A 16759-nucleotide genomic window follows, 5' to 3' on the forward strand; every position below is an offset into this window, starting at 1 on the left:
ACAACACACACACACACACAAACAATAGCTCATGGAACTACAGGATAACTTTGTCCTGTGAAGGCACTAGATGTATGGTCCAGGAGAGATAGCAGCAACAGTAAATGATTACCTTTTTACAAACCGGGCCTTTGTAATAAAATGTGTCAGGAGAGTATTAACAATTCACCAGTTCACTGAAGATAGTATTTCTGAAGCCACAGAGAGAGAGAGAGAGAGAGAGAGAGAGAGAGAGAGAGAGAGAGAGAGAGAGAGAGAGAGAGAGAGAGAGAGAGAGAGAGAGAGAGAGAGAGAGAGAGAGAGAGAGAGAGAGAGAGAGAGAGGATCACTATCAGGAGGGAAGCCAAAATCGGAATTCTTCACTGTCCAGAAGGGAGGGTCTAAGACCTGTGTGTGTGTGAGGGTGTGTGTATGGGGGATAGAAGGGTGTGTGTATGGGGGATGGGATAAGGTGTGTATGGGGGATAGGATGGTGTGTGCATGGGGGATAGGAGGGTGTGTATGGGGGATAGGATGGTGTGTGCATGGGGGATAAGAGGGTGTGTGCATGGGGGATAGGAGGGTGTGTGCATGGGGGATAGGAAGGTGTGTGCATGGGGGATAGGAGGGTGTGTGGGGGGGATAGGAGGGTGTGTGTATGAGGGATAGGAGGGTGTGTGCATGGGGGATAGGAAGGTGTGTGTATGGGGGATGGGATAAGGTGTGTATGGGGGATAGGATGGTGTGTGCATGGGGATAGGAGGGTGTGTGCATGGGGGATAGGAGGGTGTGTGTGTGTGGGATGGGATAAGGTGTGTATGAGGGATAGGAGGGTGTGTGCATGGGGATAGGAGGGTGTGTGTATGGGGGATGGGATAAGGTGTGTATGGGGGATAGGAGGGTGTGTGCATGGGGATAGGAGGGTGTGTGCATGGGGATAGGAGGGTGTGTGTATGGGGGATGGGATAAGGTGTGTATGGGGGATAGGAGGGTGTGTGCATGGGGATAGGAGGGTGTGTGCATGGGGGATAAGAGGATGTGTGTATGGGGGATGGGATAAGGTGTGTATGGGGGATAGGAGGGTGTGTGCATGGGGATAGGAGGGTGTGTGCATGGGGGATAGGAGGGTGTGTGTGTGTGGGAGATAGGCGGGTGTGTGGGGGGGATTGGAGGGTGTGTGTATGAGGGATAGGAGGGTGTGTGTATGGGGGATAGGAAGGTGTGTGTGGGGGGAGATAGAAGGGTGTGTGTGGGAGATAGGAGGGGGTGTGTGTGGGAGATAGGAGGGTGCGTGTGGGGGGATAGGCGGGAGTGTGTATGGAGGATAGGAGGGTGTGTGCATGGGGGATAGGAGGGTGTGTGTGTGGGGGAGATAGGAGGGTGTGTGTGTGTGGGAGATAGGAGGGTGAGTGCATGGGGGATAGGAGGGTGTGTGCATGAAGGATAGGAAGGTGTGTGCATGGGGGATAGGAGGGTGTGTGCATGGGGGATAGGAGGGTAGGAGGGGTGTGGGAGGAGGGTGTGGGAGATAGGCGGGTGTGTGTGGGGGGGGAATGGGGGGTGTGTGTATGAGGGATAGGAGGGTGTGTGTCTGGAGGATAAGAGGGTGTGTGTGGGGGGAGATAGAAGGGTGTGTGTGTGGGAGATAGGAGGGTGCGTGTGGGGGGGGTTAGGAGGGAGTGTGTATGGAGGCTAGGAGGGTGTGTGCATGGGGGATAGGAGGGTGTGTGCATGGGGATAGGAGGGTGTGTGTGCATGGGAGGGTGGCATGGGAAGGGTGTGTGTACGAGGGATAGGAGGGTGTGTGTGTGTGTGGGAGATAGGCGGGTGTGTGTGGGGGGGATTGGAGGGTGTGTGTATGGGGGCTGGGATACGGTGTGCATGGGGGATAGGAGGGTGTGTGCATGAAGGATAGGAAGGTGTGTGCATGTGCATGGGAGATAGGAGGGTGTGTGCATGGGGAATATGAGGGTGTGTGAATGGGGGATATGAGGGTGTGTGTGTATGGGGGATAGGAGGGTGTGTGTGTGTGGGAGATAGAAGGGTGTGTGAATGGGGGATATGAGGGTGTGTGTGTATGGGGGATAGGAGGGTGTGTGTGTATGGGAGATAGAAGGGTGTGTGTGTGGGAGATCGGAGGGGGGTGTGAATGGGGGATAGGATGGTGTGTGTATGGGGGATAGGAGGGGTGTGTGTATGGGGGATAGGAGGGTGTGTGTGTGGGGGATAGGAGGGTGTGTGTAGTGTGGGAGATAGGAGGACGTATGGAGATTGTATGAGGGAGGATTCTCTGAGCCTTGGGGACACAGACGAGACAGAAGAGTGTCACATCAATAGTCACCCTGCTTAACATAATGTCCCACCAAGCAGTGACTGTGGCTCGCCTCCTTGGACTGGTTATGCCCCTATCTCATTCCCCTTTTCCCTCTCTCTTTCTGACTCTCTCTCTCTCTCTGACTCTCGTTAAAAGCAGGTCATACATACATATACAGAAGTTTACATACCGTTTTTCACAATTCCGGACATTTAATTCTAGTAAAAATGGCCTGTCTTAGGTCAGTTAGGATCACCACTTTATTTTAAGAATGTGAAATGTCAGAATAATAGTAGAGAGAATGATTTATTTCAGCTTTTATTTCTTTCATCACATTCCCAGTGGGTCAGAAGTTTACATACACTCAATTAGTATTTGGTAGCATTGCCTTTAAATTGTTTAACTTGGGTCAAACACTTCGGGTAGCCTTCCACAAGCTTCCCACAGTAAGTTGAGTGAATTTTGGCCCATTCCTCCTGACAGAGCTGGTGTAACAGTCAGGTTTGTAGGCCTCCTTGCTCGCACACACTTTTTCAGTTCTGCCCAAAAAAGTTCTATAGGATGAGGTCAGGGCTTTGTGATGGCCACTCCAATACCTTGACTTTGTTGTCCTTAAGCCATTTTGCCTCAACTTTGGAAGTATGCTGGGGTCAATGACCATTTGGAAGACCCATTTGCGACCAAGCTTGAACTTCCTGACTGATGTCTTGAGATGTTGCTTCAACATATCCACATAATTTTCCTCCCTCATGATGCCATCTATTTTGTGAAGTGCACCCATCCCTCCTGCAGCAAAGCACCCCCACAACATTAGCATCAAAGTAGCCATCATGCAAGACTACGACCTTTGCTATCAGATGGTGTCAATTTAAAACAAATTCACAGAATTGTCAATGACATTTTTGTCCCTCCAATTAATGAATCACTAAATTTAGCTAACGTTAGATAGTTAATCCAGAGATTCTTACCTTCGCTTCGATTCGGCAGTCTCGTCCTGATGGCATTTGTAGTTCTTTATAATAGCCACATTAGAAGCTAATTAACGTTTCATTTTTGGGGAGTAAATACAGAGAATATATTGATAAAAAGACACCTTTTCCTAGAGAGATGTACACTGTTATCAAAATGTCACACCAGGGTAAACACAGCCCTTATTTGAAATGTTTCTAAAAATCCCCTATAGGAAAAATGAATGGTCGAAAGACAATTGGAACCATTTCCTTGTTTGACCCCTAGGTTTTATGAGTATTACTGTGGTACTCTATTGAAGTTGACATTTTAAACGATTAAAGTAAGGGTTAAGGTCAGGGTTAAGGTAGGGATGCCGGATAGGATGCCGGATAGCGCTAACCGGTAGAATAGGAGGATTGTGTAAGCTCTATTCATCACATTTCTATCTGCAACGTTCTAGAATGTTTGTCTTCTGAGCGTGGTGCAGTGATAGGTGCAGTGAAACACAAGCCTTATAACGGATAGTGATAGTATATAACGGATAGTGATAGTATATAACGGATAGTGATAGTATATAACGGATAGTGATAGTATATAACGCATAGTGATAGTATATAACGGATAGTGATAGTCATAGTAGTACGCCACCCCTGGGGCAAATTACAGTTATGTGCCTTGCTCAAGGGCACAGACAGATTTTTCCCCTTGTTGCCTCGGGAATTCGAACTAGTGACCTTCCGGTTTCTGGCTCAATGATCTAACCGCTAGGCTACCTGACATGCCATGTAGTTTCTCTCGAGCTGAAAGTCAAGGGTTCCAGTACTGACAGGGGTTAATGGTCAGGGGAGGGATAGAGGAAGTGTGTTTCACTCCAATCAGTCCCCCAGACAGAGAGCAACACGGTGGTGTTATAAGGCTTGTGTTGACCGAGTCAAAAGGGGGACCGGTGCGAGGTAGACACAATCGCAAACCCCCTCTCTCTTGCTCTCTCTAAGCCCCTCTCTCTCTCTCTCTCATTACCCCCACCCTCTCTCATCTTTTTCTGCCCATCACTGTTGGCAGGCAGGCAGACAGAGGCCTAGTGGTAAAGGTAGCTCTGTCTACTGTCTATAGCAGTGTCTGTAGCGAGGGGAGATGGGCGACTGAATAATGGATGAGGTCTTATAGGAGCCGGCTGGTCCCATATCCAACGTCCCGCGCCGGGAGAGAAGTGGCCCTCTCGGGAAACACCCCTGTAGCTGTCAATCACACCACACAGAGGAGGGTGTCTGTGTGTGTTTGAATGTGTGTGGTCTGTGTGTGTGGGTGCGTGCGTGCGTGTTTCCAGACATGGCCCCGTCATCCCCAGACACACACCAGAGAAAGGCAGACACACACTTCTCTGACCTCATCCTCTGACCCCTAGAGTACACACTGTGACCTTTTCATCATCCAATCATCACTCAGAGCCAAGGTCGGGGGGAGGCTTTTGTAATAGTGTACTATATAAGGAATAGGTGTGGAATTTCAGAAGTAACCATGGAGAAAAATAAGGAACCAAGAGCCACTGACTATTCCATATATTCCCTATAGTGCAAATAGGGCTCTGGTCAAAAGTAGTGCACTACATACTAAAAAGAGGGGTCATTTCAGAAGAAAGTCACTGAAAAAACACCGAAAGAACCAACCAAGAGCCACTAGCCCCACAGTTTCTCTTATATACATACATAGACCCATAGACTGGGTGTCAGTCTGTCCCCTGAATGGCCACTAAATACCACAAGAGAGTGACTCTCAGAGTGGAGCGAAGGTGGGAACAAACAAAGGCCTGTTTGTTGCGGCTGATGTGTGATAAATGCGTCCGTCTGGGGGAGCTTTCATGCTCGTCGGAGCAGGTCCATTATGCAGGAAACGGCGGCTTTGCCTAGCCGAGCGGCCCCCGTGCCCGCATCCGTTTACTGGGCCCGCACACCACGGCATGCGCCGTCTCTCTTCCCAAACCGTTTGGCTTTTTGCTCCCTCCCTAGCCGTCCCCCCTTGGGCACACTCCACACTGAGCGGCACTCTCTGTCTCTGCAAGTGATATCTCAACCAGGCCTACTGTAAACGTGCGGAGCGTGGGGATGGGGGAGAGTCAACATCCAAATACACAAACAAGCCCCCCAGAGAGGGACGGAGAGAGGGGGGGAGAGAGAGAGAGAGAGAGAGAGGGAGAGAGACAGAGAAGGGAGAGGCAAAGACAAACAAGCGAGTCCCCTGATAGTTGACTAGGTTGCTACTGTACTCTGTCGGAAGGGAGACTCTCTTTCCAGAGCTCATGTCTTGGGGTGCAAAAAAAAAAACTGTGATGTATTTCCAGGGGAAAAAAAACAGGCAAAATGAAAGCCAGCAGGGATCCAAGAAGGTGTTCACCACGGGGGAATTCTCCAATTAACACCCGGCACTGCAATCAGCTTCAAGCCCATGCATGCAGGGTGTGCTGTACTCATTGTGTGTTTGTATTGTGAACGTGACAGGAAAGGGACAGAAAGACACACTGTCTTCAGAGTTTATTGGGGATGCTTCCATCTGTTCCTACAACACATTGCATTAACATGTTCCGAACACTGTCTTTATATTGTAAATGCAGGTGTGTTTGTGCGAACGACTACAGACAGAAAGGCAAGAACGGGAAACAGATGAACTAAGGGACAAACAGAGACAAAGATTCATTGAAAGACCAAGACATACAGTTCAGAGCCTTATAAAGTGGATTTTTACAAATGTCTCGATGCAGCAAGTCCATTGTTAATGTCACAAACTCTCTCTCTGGGTGACGCCAAGCCCCAACTTCATTAGCAATCATTTGATCCTGTAACAATTATTATATTTCTTTTATTTTATTTTTTATTTAACCTTTATTTAAATAGGCAAGTCATTTAAGAACAAATTCTTACAATGACGGTCTACCGGGGAACAGTGGGTTAACGGCCTTGTTCAAGGGCAGAACGACAGATTTTTACCTTGTCAGCTCGGGGGATTCGATCCAGCAACCTTTAAGTTACTAGCCCAACACTCTAACGGGGGCGGGCAGGTAACCCATGTATTGAAATATGTTTCGTAACATGTCCCCTGACTGTGCAGTTACATCCAATTTGAAGCAAATTTGATTAGAGCTGTCATAGACGGATAGATGTTGACTATCTATGCTGTAAGTACGACAATAACATAGTTTTTCCCCCCCTAACTTTGTCATGTCCTACTGATGTTATTTGTTGAAAACGCTTACAGGACTGGTTTCACGCAAGAAAGTATCACACATAACACGCATTTATTAGACACAGATGTTGGGTTTTATTGCGTGCGCTTCAAGTTTGACACAGCTTCACGCGAAACTGAGCGGACACGTTTTGTTCCTGGAATAAACACATAACCTACACAAACACAGAAGCCGCTGTCACACAACAGGGGTGGGATATTTCATTAGATGCTGAAGGGGCAGAGAGAGAGCCGAGGCGAGGGAGAGAGAGAGAGAGAGAGAAGAGTCGAGAGAGAGAGAGAGAGAGCGAGAGAGAGAGAGAGAGAGCGAGAGAGAGAGAGAGAGAGAGAGCGAGAGAGAGAGAGAAGAGCGAGAGAGAGAGAGAGCGAGGAGAGAGAGAGAGAGCGAGAGAGAGCGAGAGAGAGAGAGAAACAGAAAGAGGAGAAACAGAGAGAGAAACAAAGAGAGGCAATGGAGAACAATAAAAATAAAAATAAATAGTGATAGAGAGAGAGAGAGAGATGGGGGAGGCAGAAGGAAGCAAGAAAGGCACAACTAAAGTAAAAGCCATTGAAAAACATATTGGTTTGCAATACCGCATAACAACAAATATGCATGCAAATGAATTTGCCTGGTGGTTCAGATACCGTATTAAGATCATCATTTAAAAAGTGGCCCTTTTGCAACCCTCTACCGTAGTCATCGATCTTGTATTATTAGGGCAAATAGAAACTGCACTAACTAGGAACAATGCCTTGAAGACGGTGCTGGAGCCGGCCACTAAGTACCACATCCAGACACATCATTATGAGCCATTTGATTACTATGCCCTTAAGATGCGCATTTATAACCTAAGTCCAAAATTGGGGAGATTTTTTACAATTAAACAGTGGGATGAAGACGCTCTAACAATGCTAATGATGACTTATGACCTGAGTGGGTATGAAAGGGCATTATGTTACGCCACTGCTAGGTATATGGGATGGGACGGGTCGCTGTTTATATACCCTCGGTGCCCTCTAACCGAGGGTGCATCTCAAATGGCAACCTATTCTCTATTTAGTGCTCTACCTTAAACCAGAGCCATGAGGCTCTGGGGAAAAGAAGTGTACTGTATAGGGAGTAGGGCACCATTGTGGATGAACATTCAGCCAGCCCAGTCAGCAATGGCTCTGTACTAGACCTTCCGTGGTGAAACAAGGCCCCAGAGGAAGCTAGCCTAACCACTTTAACAAGAACAATTCTGCAGATGTTCTGTTTAACTATAAGGTATGGTACTGCACCTGTAGCGATACCACCACCGCGAGCCTTGTGATATCGCAGTGCACATCTCAGAAGCACTGCCACTTCCCTGCGCCCTATCTCCGTGTCCATCTCACGAGGAAGAACAATTGTCATTACCATTTTATTTAAAAAATTGCCCGATCAGCAATACGCCCCCCCCCCCCTCCCCCAAACCATATTCTCCTGGTTTCTTTCATATTTTTTTCTAATCATAATTTCCCTCCATCTCTGGCTGGCTCTAATTCCCTCCTCTCTTCCTCCCTCTCTCCCTCCTCCGTTTGCAGCGGACCTCTCTTTTCATCCCTGAGAAGGGCTTTAATTCGAAGTGCGACGGCGTTGAATAAAGAAAGGGTGGAGAAGAAAAAAAAAGAGGCAGAGACGGCACCGAGAGGAGCGCCGCAGACGTCCGAGTGTCAATCAATTGCGGCTGTGAGGGGCCCGTGACTGGGCTACGGAGGAGAGGAGAGGAAAGAGAGAGAGAGTCTGTGTTTGATCTGTGTCTTTCAAAGGGAAAACAGCAGGAAGGGCCATCACAGACGATTTGCCTCTCCATACCAGCCCCAGTGCCATCCTGACAGAGAGCAATCACAAGCAGGTTAATTCAACATCTACCTTCTTAATCTTTTTCCCCCCCCGCTCTCCTTTCTTTTGGTCTCGTTCTGTCGACTCGGATAAAACATTGCTTCCCTTTTTCAGAGAGCCCCACAAGAGCGCTTTAAACACAAACATACCTTCTTTCAACCTTCTGTAGGTGTGAGGGGGTATGTGGGCGTGGGGTAGTGTGGGGGGGGTAAGGGTGTCTGGGGGGGGGTGAGCCAGAGTGTAAGGGAATAAGAAGCAGGTATTTTGCCAACCGTAACTCTGTGGAAGGCAAAGAGAGGCCGGTGAACAGTCAGCAGATTCAGTCCACAGAGACAAAAAACAGACCCATCCTGTCTCCATAGAAACTAAAGAACTAAAGCCACAGTGTTTCCTTCTCCATGCTCTATGGTCATGTCTCCCCACCCCAGTAATGGTATCCTCTCCTGGCCAACGTCTGTCCCGGTCTGTGTCCCGGCCACTGTTTTTGATCAGAGCCCTATGGACCCTGGTCAAAAAGAGTGCAGGAAATCGGGAACAGGGCACCATTTGGGACGCTGCCTTGGACTGGAGTGGCTAGCTACCACATGCTTTACTATCCAGAGGGCACCAGGTCATAGGGATAATGGGATAAAAGGTGTCCTTTCGGTTTCCAGAGAAGGACATTCACTCTCTAGATTGGATTTGGGGCCTTCAAGGACACAGGGAGAACACTCAACACAAAAGATAGATCCAATAGAGGAGGATGAGGTTTGCTCTGGAGGAGGAGGAGGAGGGGGGAGAAGGGCTTAGAGGAGGGAAGGAGGAGGGGGAAGGGGTAGAGGAGAAGGTGAAGGGGGAGGGAAGGAGGTAGAGGAGAGGAGGAGGGGGGGAAGGGGGTAGAGGAGGGAAGGAGGAGGGGGAAGGGGTAGAGGAGAAGGTGAAGGGGGAGGGAAGGAGGTAGAGGAGAGGAGGAGGGGGGGAAGGGGGTAGAGGAGAAGAGGAGGAGAGGGAAGGGGTAGAGGAGAAGGTGAAGGGGGAGGGAAGGAGGAGGGGAAGAAGAGAAGGAGGAGGTGGAGGGAAGGAGCAGGAGGAGGGGGGAGGAAGGGTGGAGGAGGATGAGGAGGAGGAATAGGAGGCAGAGGAGGAGGAGGAGGAAGAGGAACAGGAGGAGAAGGTGGAGGGAAGGAGAAGGAGTGATTGGCAGGGCACTGTATCCTTACATCCAGCATCACCAAATACCGCAGCTTTCTATACCTACCGTCTACACACACAAACACACACAAACACACACTCTACCATCTACACACAAACATGATACCACTCCTCTGAGAGAGAGAGAGAGAGAGAGAAGAGAGAGAGAGAGAGAGAGAGAGAGAGAGAAAGAGAGAGAGAGAGAGAGAGAGAGGAGAGAGAGAGAGAGAGGTGTCAGGGGAGCTGTTACCCAGAGGAGAGTGTCAGAGTGAAAATCAGTGTGTGTGTTTGTATGTTCACTCGCTTGCGTGTGTACGCGAGTTCGCTCGTGTGTGTAGATAGGGGTAATCCTACCAGCATGCAGGTAGGCCAGGTCAGGGTTCTCGATGTCGGGGTGATGCTCCTTCAGATGGTTCCTGAAGTCCATGGGGCCGTTGGTGCCGTAGTCACACTTGGGGCAGTTGTACATCTTCACTCCCTCGTGCTTCCCCGTGTGCAGGATGTGCTTTCGGATGTTCTCCGCACAGTTGGATCTGTTGGGAGATGAACAGATAGTGATTAAAGTAGGAATAGTTCCTTCAATTAGAAGATAAAAAGATCAAAAGAAGAGTAAAAAAAAAAAGACAGGAAGGAGAAGGGAGAAGAAGAAAATCCCCAAACAATAGAGGACGCTCCCCTTGGAGGGTTTACTGTACTGACAGTTTGGTTTTGTTCTAATGACACTAACAAAATGAATCAAGTGGATTGAACTCAAACAATTTAGTGGTGGGGCTGAGGGAGCATGTTTAAGGAGTATACATATTTGGAGAGACTCTTAAAGCCTCCTGTGACTATGCAACACACACACAATCAAAAAACGGGGCTGGGGAAGCAAAGTGGTAAACAATGATAGACAATTCTACAATTTGTGAGATGCATTTACATGCTGTAGATGCACACTTGTTTCCACACAGCCATTGGTTCCTCTTGCATGTTACAGACATTTCACTATAGGGGTATGACACTCCTGCAACAGGGTGAAAGTTTAAAAACAACATTTTTATATCATATTTTGATGAAGTCTACCATGTTTGTAATCTCGGGAACCCTGGACCAAATCTCGTATCTACTAGACGTGATTCTGAGGGCTGAGGTTTTTCAAAATGGCGCTAAGGTAAAAGAAAATACTACCCCTCTCAAAGCCAATGCCTGTGGATGATGCCCATGTGTCTCCTGTGGCTGTGCTACAGTAGGTGTAGTAGTGTAGCGAGGTAAAGTGGTATAGTAGTGTAGCAAAGTAAAGTGGTGTAGTAGTGTACTGAGGTAAAGTGGTATAGTAGTGTGGCGAGGTAAAGTGGTATAGTAGTGTAGCGAGGTAAAGTGGTATAGTAGTGTTGCAAGGTAAAGTGGTGTAGTAGTGTAGTGAGATAAATTGGTGTAGGAGTGTAGTGAGGTAAAGTGGTGTAGTAGTATAGCGAGGTAAAGTGGTATAGTAGTGTAGCGAGGTAAAGTGGTATAGTAGTATAGCGAGGTAAAGTGGTATAGTAGTGTAGCGAGGTAAAGTGGTATAGTAGTGTAGCGAGGTAAAGTGGTGTAGTAGTGTAGCGAGGTAAAGTGGTATAATGGTGTAGCGAGGTAAAGTGGTGTAGTAGTGTACTGGTATTTTACACCACTTAGAATTTTATTCAAAGTGACTTACAGTGCAGTAAATACCTACATTTTTAACTATGTGTACGATCTATGTGGGGATTTAACTTACGACTTGGTGATGTTAGTACCTGCTGAGCCATACAGGACCAGTGTAGCGTTGTAGGTGTGTAGTATTGAGGTGGTGTAGACATGCAGGGCTGTGGGGCTGCAGGCAGTAGTCATGCAGTAAGCTAATGCTGGGTGCTGGCTGTAATATCGTCAGCTCAGGGAGTCACAGAGTGCCCCTGATTATGCTGCTTAACCTGGTCTCAGGCCCTATCTAAACCTGCCCTAGGACACTATGTACACAGGCCTGGACTGGGGCTGAGGACACACACACACACACACACACACACACACACACACACACACACACACACACACACACACACACACACACACACACACACACACACACACACACACACACACACACACACACACACACACACACACACACACACACACACACACACATGTTCAAAGACATGCTCACATACAGCACTCACACACACACACACCGACATACATAACCCCCACCAATGGATACAACGCCCACCACATCATGCAAGCACGTGCAGGAGCTGCGGCACTTTCATACGCACGCGCACACACAGCATCATGCGTGATGGATGAGGCACTCGTGCTTGGTCTCGGGCTGACATTCTCGGACAGTATAATATGCAATTACTCTCCCTTATCACCTCGGCTGGGACAATAAAGCTTCACGGTACCATAGCTCACGCCAAGCAACGCTAGAAATTTGTTTTCCACTTTTTCCCCCCCGAGACACCTCTCTCCATCAAGGGCCTTAGTAGTCCTGCCCCGGCTCCATGTCCTTTACGGGACTTAATATGTCCTCAAAACTATGCAGAGGACCAGCCCCTTTTTGTGTTTTACACATAAATACATCAAAACACCTGCTGGTGAATGGTGAAAATGGCCCTCCATGAAGCTATTTGCGTTGGGTAGGGTAAAATGTGAGGTGTTCTCCTTAGAGTTCCAGGAATGGGACAGTTATTTTTTACCATTTCTTACCATTTACCATGTCTATCTGTACTCAGTACAGTAACCGCTCCATTAGGACCCTGGGTAAGTGGATAAGGATTGCACACAGGGATGTAACTTCCCTCCACTAATGCTAAAACCCATACAGGATGGGCTTCCTCATTTTTACAGACCAAGACTCCGCAACTGTAATTTGTTCATAATAAGAAGGCCTAAGCCTAATCATATCAATATCACAAATAAAGTAAATAACATTTTCACTAACTTTACAAATCATGGTGTATGGCCGGCCTACAATGAGTAAAGCACACAAACAGTAGCAATAAATACTATCTAACAAGTAACTATCCGACAAATTCAATTCAAGAATTTTCCTCGACCACTTAAAAGTTATTTCAAAACTTTCTTTCAGATAGAGAAGTCCTCTGTCAAAGTCTGGAAAATAAAAAGAATAATCATAAATCAAAAAAAATATATTAAAAAAAAAAAACGTAAATAATTTATATTCAAGACAAATGAACTGATTCCTTATTCCAGGCCAGTGGAATAAATACATCCATTCAGAGTCCGATATGAAAAGGTTCTAAAGAACAGTGTGAGGGTGGGATCCCGGGGGAGCGCTTCTATCTCTCAGATATGGTAATGCAGTAATTGTCATATTAAAACAGCATAATGTGCGTTTAGGAGTCAGCAGGTGTCAGGCTAAGAGAAAGGCCCACACAGTCCTCCTACGATAGCCAATATTAATTAGTCCAACAGCCGCGTTTCAACATTCTCCACGTCGGTGAGCAGCGACTCGACATGGGAATCAACCCCACTGCCTAGATATCGTCGCGATTCGTCCCGTCTTTTTTTATTTTCTAATACATTTCCATATTTTCCTCGTCGACGACTGCATTGGTAATGAGGCTAGTAATTGAGGCTGTTTGTTGGCGGTGGATTTAAATGTGCGTCTTTGTGTTTTAAGGATGGAGGTCGGTATCTGCGACGGCAAAGAGACAGCCTAGACATCTTTAACGCTCATCTACACCTTGCTCTCCGCTTCTCCCAACACTTCACAGAGTCACCGGCCCCGCGACATCCACCGCCAGCAATGCGGCGGTCCTCAAAGTTAGCGCTACCTCGAATTAGATCCTCAAAGGAGCTATTTTCGCAGGCAGGCAGGCAGATTGAGAATGTGCATACAGAAGATGCTGATAGAAATGTATTAAAGGGAGGAGATCATGGCAGTCATGATGCCGTAGTAGCTGTAATGAGTGTCTCTTTATTGAGAACAATAGTCATAATGTGGTATGGCATGAGGGTTCGACTGCAAAAACAGGTATATCATTGTAAAATAGCCTTTGAAAACGTATATGCCAATTATCCTTTATAAATATGACTATTAATAATATCTGACAGTAATTACCTGCATCTTCCAACCATAATTGTTTGAACTGTCAATAATACAATTCAAAAAGTTTATATTTTACATTCATTTGAGGATAAGGTAAAGAAGTTGCATTGAGGATTTCATAGATGTCAGCGACACCGACTATCTTATACCAATATGAGATACACAATATACACTGAACAAAAATATAAACACAATGTGTAAAGTGTTGGTCCCATGTTTCATGAGCTGAAATAAAAGCTCCATGAAATGTTCCATACACACAAAAAGCTTATTTCTCTCAAATGTTGTGTACAAATTTCTTTACATCCCTGCTAGGGAGCGTTTCTCCTTTCCCCTGACAGGTGTGTCATATCAAGAAGCTGATTGACCAGCATGATTATTACACAGGTGCACCTTGTGCTGGGACCAATAAAAGGCCACACTGTGCAGTTTTCTCACACAACACAGTGCCACAGATGTCTCAAGTGTGCAGTTGGCATGCTGCCTGCAGGAATGTCCACCAGAGCTGTTGCCAGATAATTGAATGTTAATTTCTCTACTTTGTTTTAGAGAAATTGGCAGTACGTCCAACCGGCCTCACAACCGCAGACCACGTGTAACCACACCAGCCCAGGATCTACACATCCGGCTTCTTCACCTGCAGGATCATCTGAGACAAGCTACCCGGACAGCTGATGAAACTGAGGAGTATTTATGTCTGTAATAAAGGCCTTTTTTTGGAAACACTCATTCTGATTGGCTGGGCCTGGCTCCCAAGTGGGTGGGCCTATGCCCTCCGAGGCCCACCCATCACTGTGCCCCTGCCTAGTCATGTAAAATCCATAGATTAGGGCCTAATGAATTTATTTCAAATGACTGATTTCCTTATATGAACTGTCACTCAGTAAAAAATTGGAAATTGTTGCATGTTGCGTTTATATTTTTGTTCAGTATAGTAAAATGTATTAAGATATAATGATAAATATAATTAGAAGTAACAAAACAAGTAAGCATTATAATGGTATATCAAATTCTATATATCATGAGATATCCTGTTCACGGTCAAATGTTGACTGTGCCTTGACTAGCACATCCTTATTTGTGTGAAGTCATTGAACAATTGAGACATTGAGCCATTGGAGGTTTACAAATGTATTCAGGGTGGAAGAGCGGAGCTAGGGTTAGGGCCCTCATGACTGCCTGGTTCCCGTGTTCAATTCCTCCTACACACATTAGGAACCCAGCAGGGGTTGCGAGCTGCTACCCTCTCCAGCCCCTCCCTCTGCCATCCGTACCCCCGGGGGCCAAACCAAAAATGTTAATTGGTCTTCTAATTTGCTGTTTCATTTGCCACAATCTGTAAATATCATTTGGTATCAGCTAGAAGAACAGTTGGTCCGGTTCCCTCTGTTGCCTCCCCACAGTGCTTTTAAACGTCAAATACTATTCTTCCTTGATAAATAGAATGTGAATTGAGTGCAAAATACGTATAAATAATTGACATATGATATAACACCTCACATGCTAAACCATTGCCTTTCTGCAGAAGACAAGCTTCACCATGGCAGAGTAACCTGTAGCCAAAGTGTTTCTAAGCTATGGTAAACAACAAAGAATGGCAATTGGTATTGTGGTCCCATTAATGTTTAGGAATATTGAGCTTTTGGGGGGGGGGGGGGTATTTCTCCCTCTGATGTTCTTAAAGATATGAACCTAGATTGGAACATCTCAGTTTTATTCGAGTTTTTCTTCTGTTTTGCAGACGAGTATCTGAAGAGTTCATTTCAAACAGCCGTACAGATCCTTAAAGAGCAAACCGCAACAAACCGCCTTACAGATCCTTATAGAGCAAACCACAACAAACAGCCTTACAGATCCTTATAGAGCAAACCGCAACAAATCGCCTTACAGATCCTTATAGCGGAAACTGCAACAAACAGCCTTACAGATCCTTATAGAGCAAACCGCAACAAACAGCCTTACAGATCCTTATAGAGCAAACCGCAACAAACAGCCTTACAGATCCTTATAGAGCAAACCGCAACAAACAGCCTTACAGATCCTTATAGAGCAAACCGCAACAAACAGCCTTACAGATCCTTATAGAGCAAACCGCAACAAACAGCCGTACAGATCCTTATAGAGCAAACCGCAACAAACAACCTTACAGATCCTTATAGAGCAAACCGCAACAAACAGCCTTACAGATCCTTATAGAGCAAACCGCAACAAACCGCCTTACAGATTCTTATAGAGCAAACCACAACAAACAGCCTTACAGATCCTTATAGAGCAAACCGCAACAAACAGCCTTACAGATCCTTATAGAGCAAACCGCAACAAACAGCCTTACAGATCCTTATAGAGGAAACCGCAACAAACCGCCTTACAGATTCTTATAGAGCAAACCACAACAAACAGCCTGTCCATGTCATTTTGGTTTCTCTAAAACCAATGCCAGGAGCATTCCTTTCACACTTCCACCACACCTAAGAGGGAGAGGAAGAGGATGAAGAAGAGGAAGAGAAGCGAGACGGAGAAGTGCAACGTGGCCAAAAGTTTTTCCAATTTCACCGACAATTTCCTGTGTAATTACTGATGGTCTGTGATGGTGTTTTAATGACAGAGACCTGCCCGTGGCTGGCTGCTGTAGCCTGCTGATGATTGCAGAGTGATGAGATGAGATGATGAAGCCAGTGGGAGATCCAACCTGTGTGTGTGTGTGTGTGTGTGTGTGTGTGTGTGTGTGTGTGTGTGTGTGTGTGTGTGTGTGTGTGTGTGTGTGTGTGTGTGTGTGTGTGTGTGTGTGTGTGTGTGTGTGTGTGTGTGTGTGTGCGCGTGCTTGTGTGATTAAACCCCCAGTCCTCCTGCCCATCAACCCCTGCCATCAACCCCTGCCATCTGTCCTTCCATGCGTGGGCGAGCCCAATGAGCCGGTACCTGTAGTCGCACCAGGGGCATCGGTAGGGCTTCTCCCCTGTGTGCACCCGCTTGTGGCGGGTCAAGTGGGACTGGGTGGTGGAGGCGAAGCCGCACAGCTGACACTTGAAGGGCCGTTCTCCTGGGGGACGGACAGAGAGACAGACAGGGAAGATGAGGATGGGTGGATAGAAAGACGGACAGACTCAAGCGGAAGCTCACTCTAACACAGACATTTATATTTGACATATGAATCATTTACGTACATAAGCCCATTCATCTTAACATAGAT

At 46.8% G+C, this 16759-nt stretch overlaps 1 protein-coding gene across 2 annotated transcripts in view; it reads right to left on the minus strand.

Annotated features, from left to right (window-relative positions):
• The window catches only part of LOC106605077 (zinc finger protein 407), a 157684-nt gene that overhangs the window by 39831 nt on the left and 101094 nt on the right, over positions 1-16759 (minus strand). For both annotated transcript variants that reach the window (XM_014200355.3, XM_014200354.3), the window contains exons 7-8: positions 16489-16609; positions 9852-10030 (exon numbers count right to left, since the gene is read on the minus strand). In XM_014200355.3, the coding sequence (XP_014055830.1) occupies positions 9852-10030; positions 16489-16609 (300 nt within the window). The remainder of the gene's footprint in view (positions 1-9851; positions 10031-16488; positions 16610-16759) is intronic.

The sequence above is a fragment of the Salmo salar genome, chromosome 05 (genome assembly GCF_965601325.2).
Source record: "Salmo salar chromosome 05, fSalSal1, whole genome shotgun sequence".
In the NCBI taxonomy this organism is placed as follows: Eukaryota; Metazoa; Chordata; class Actinopteri; order Salmoniformes; family Salmonidae; genus Salmo; species Salmo salar.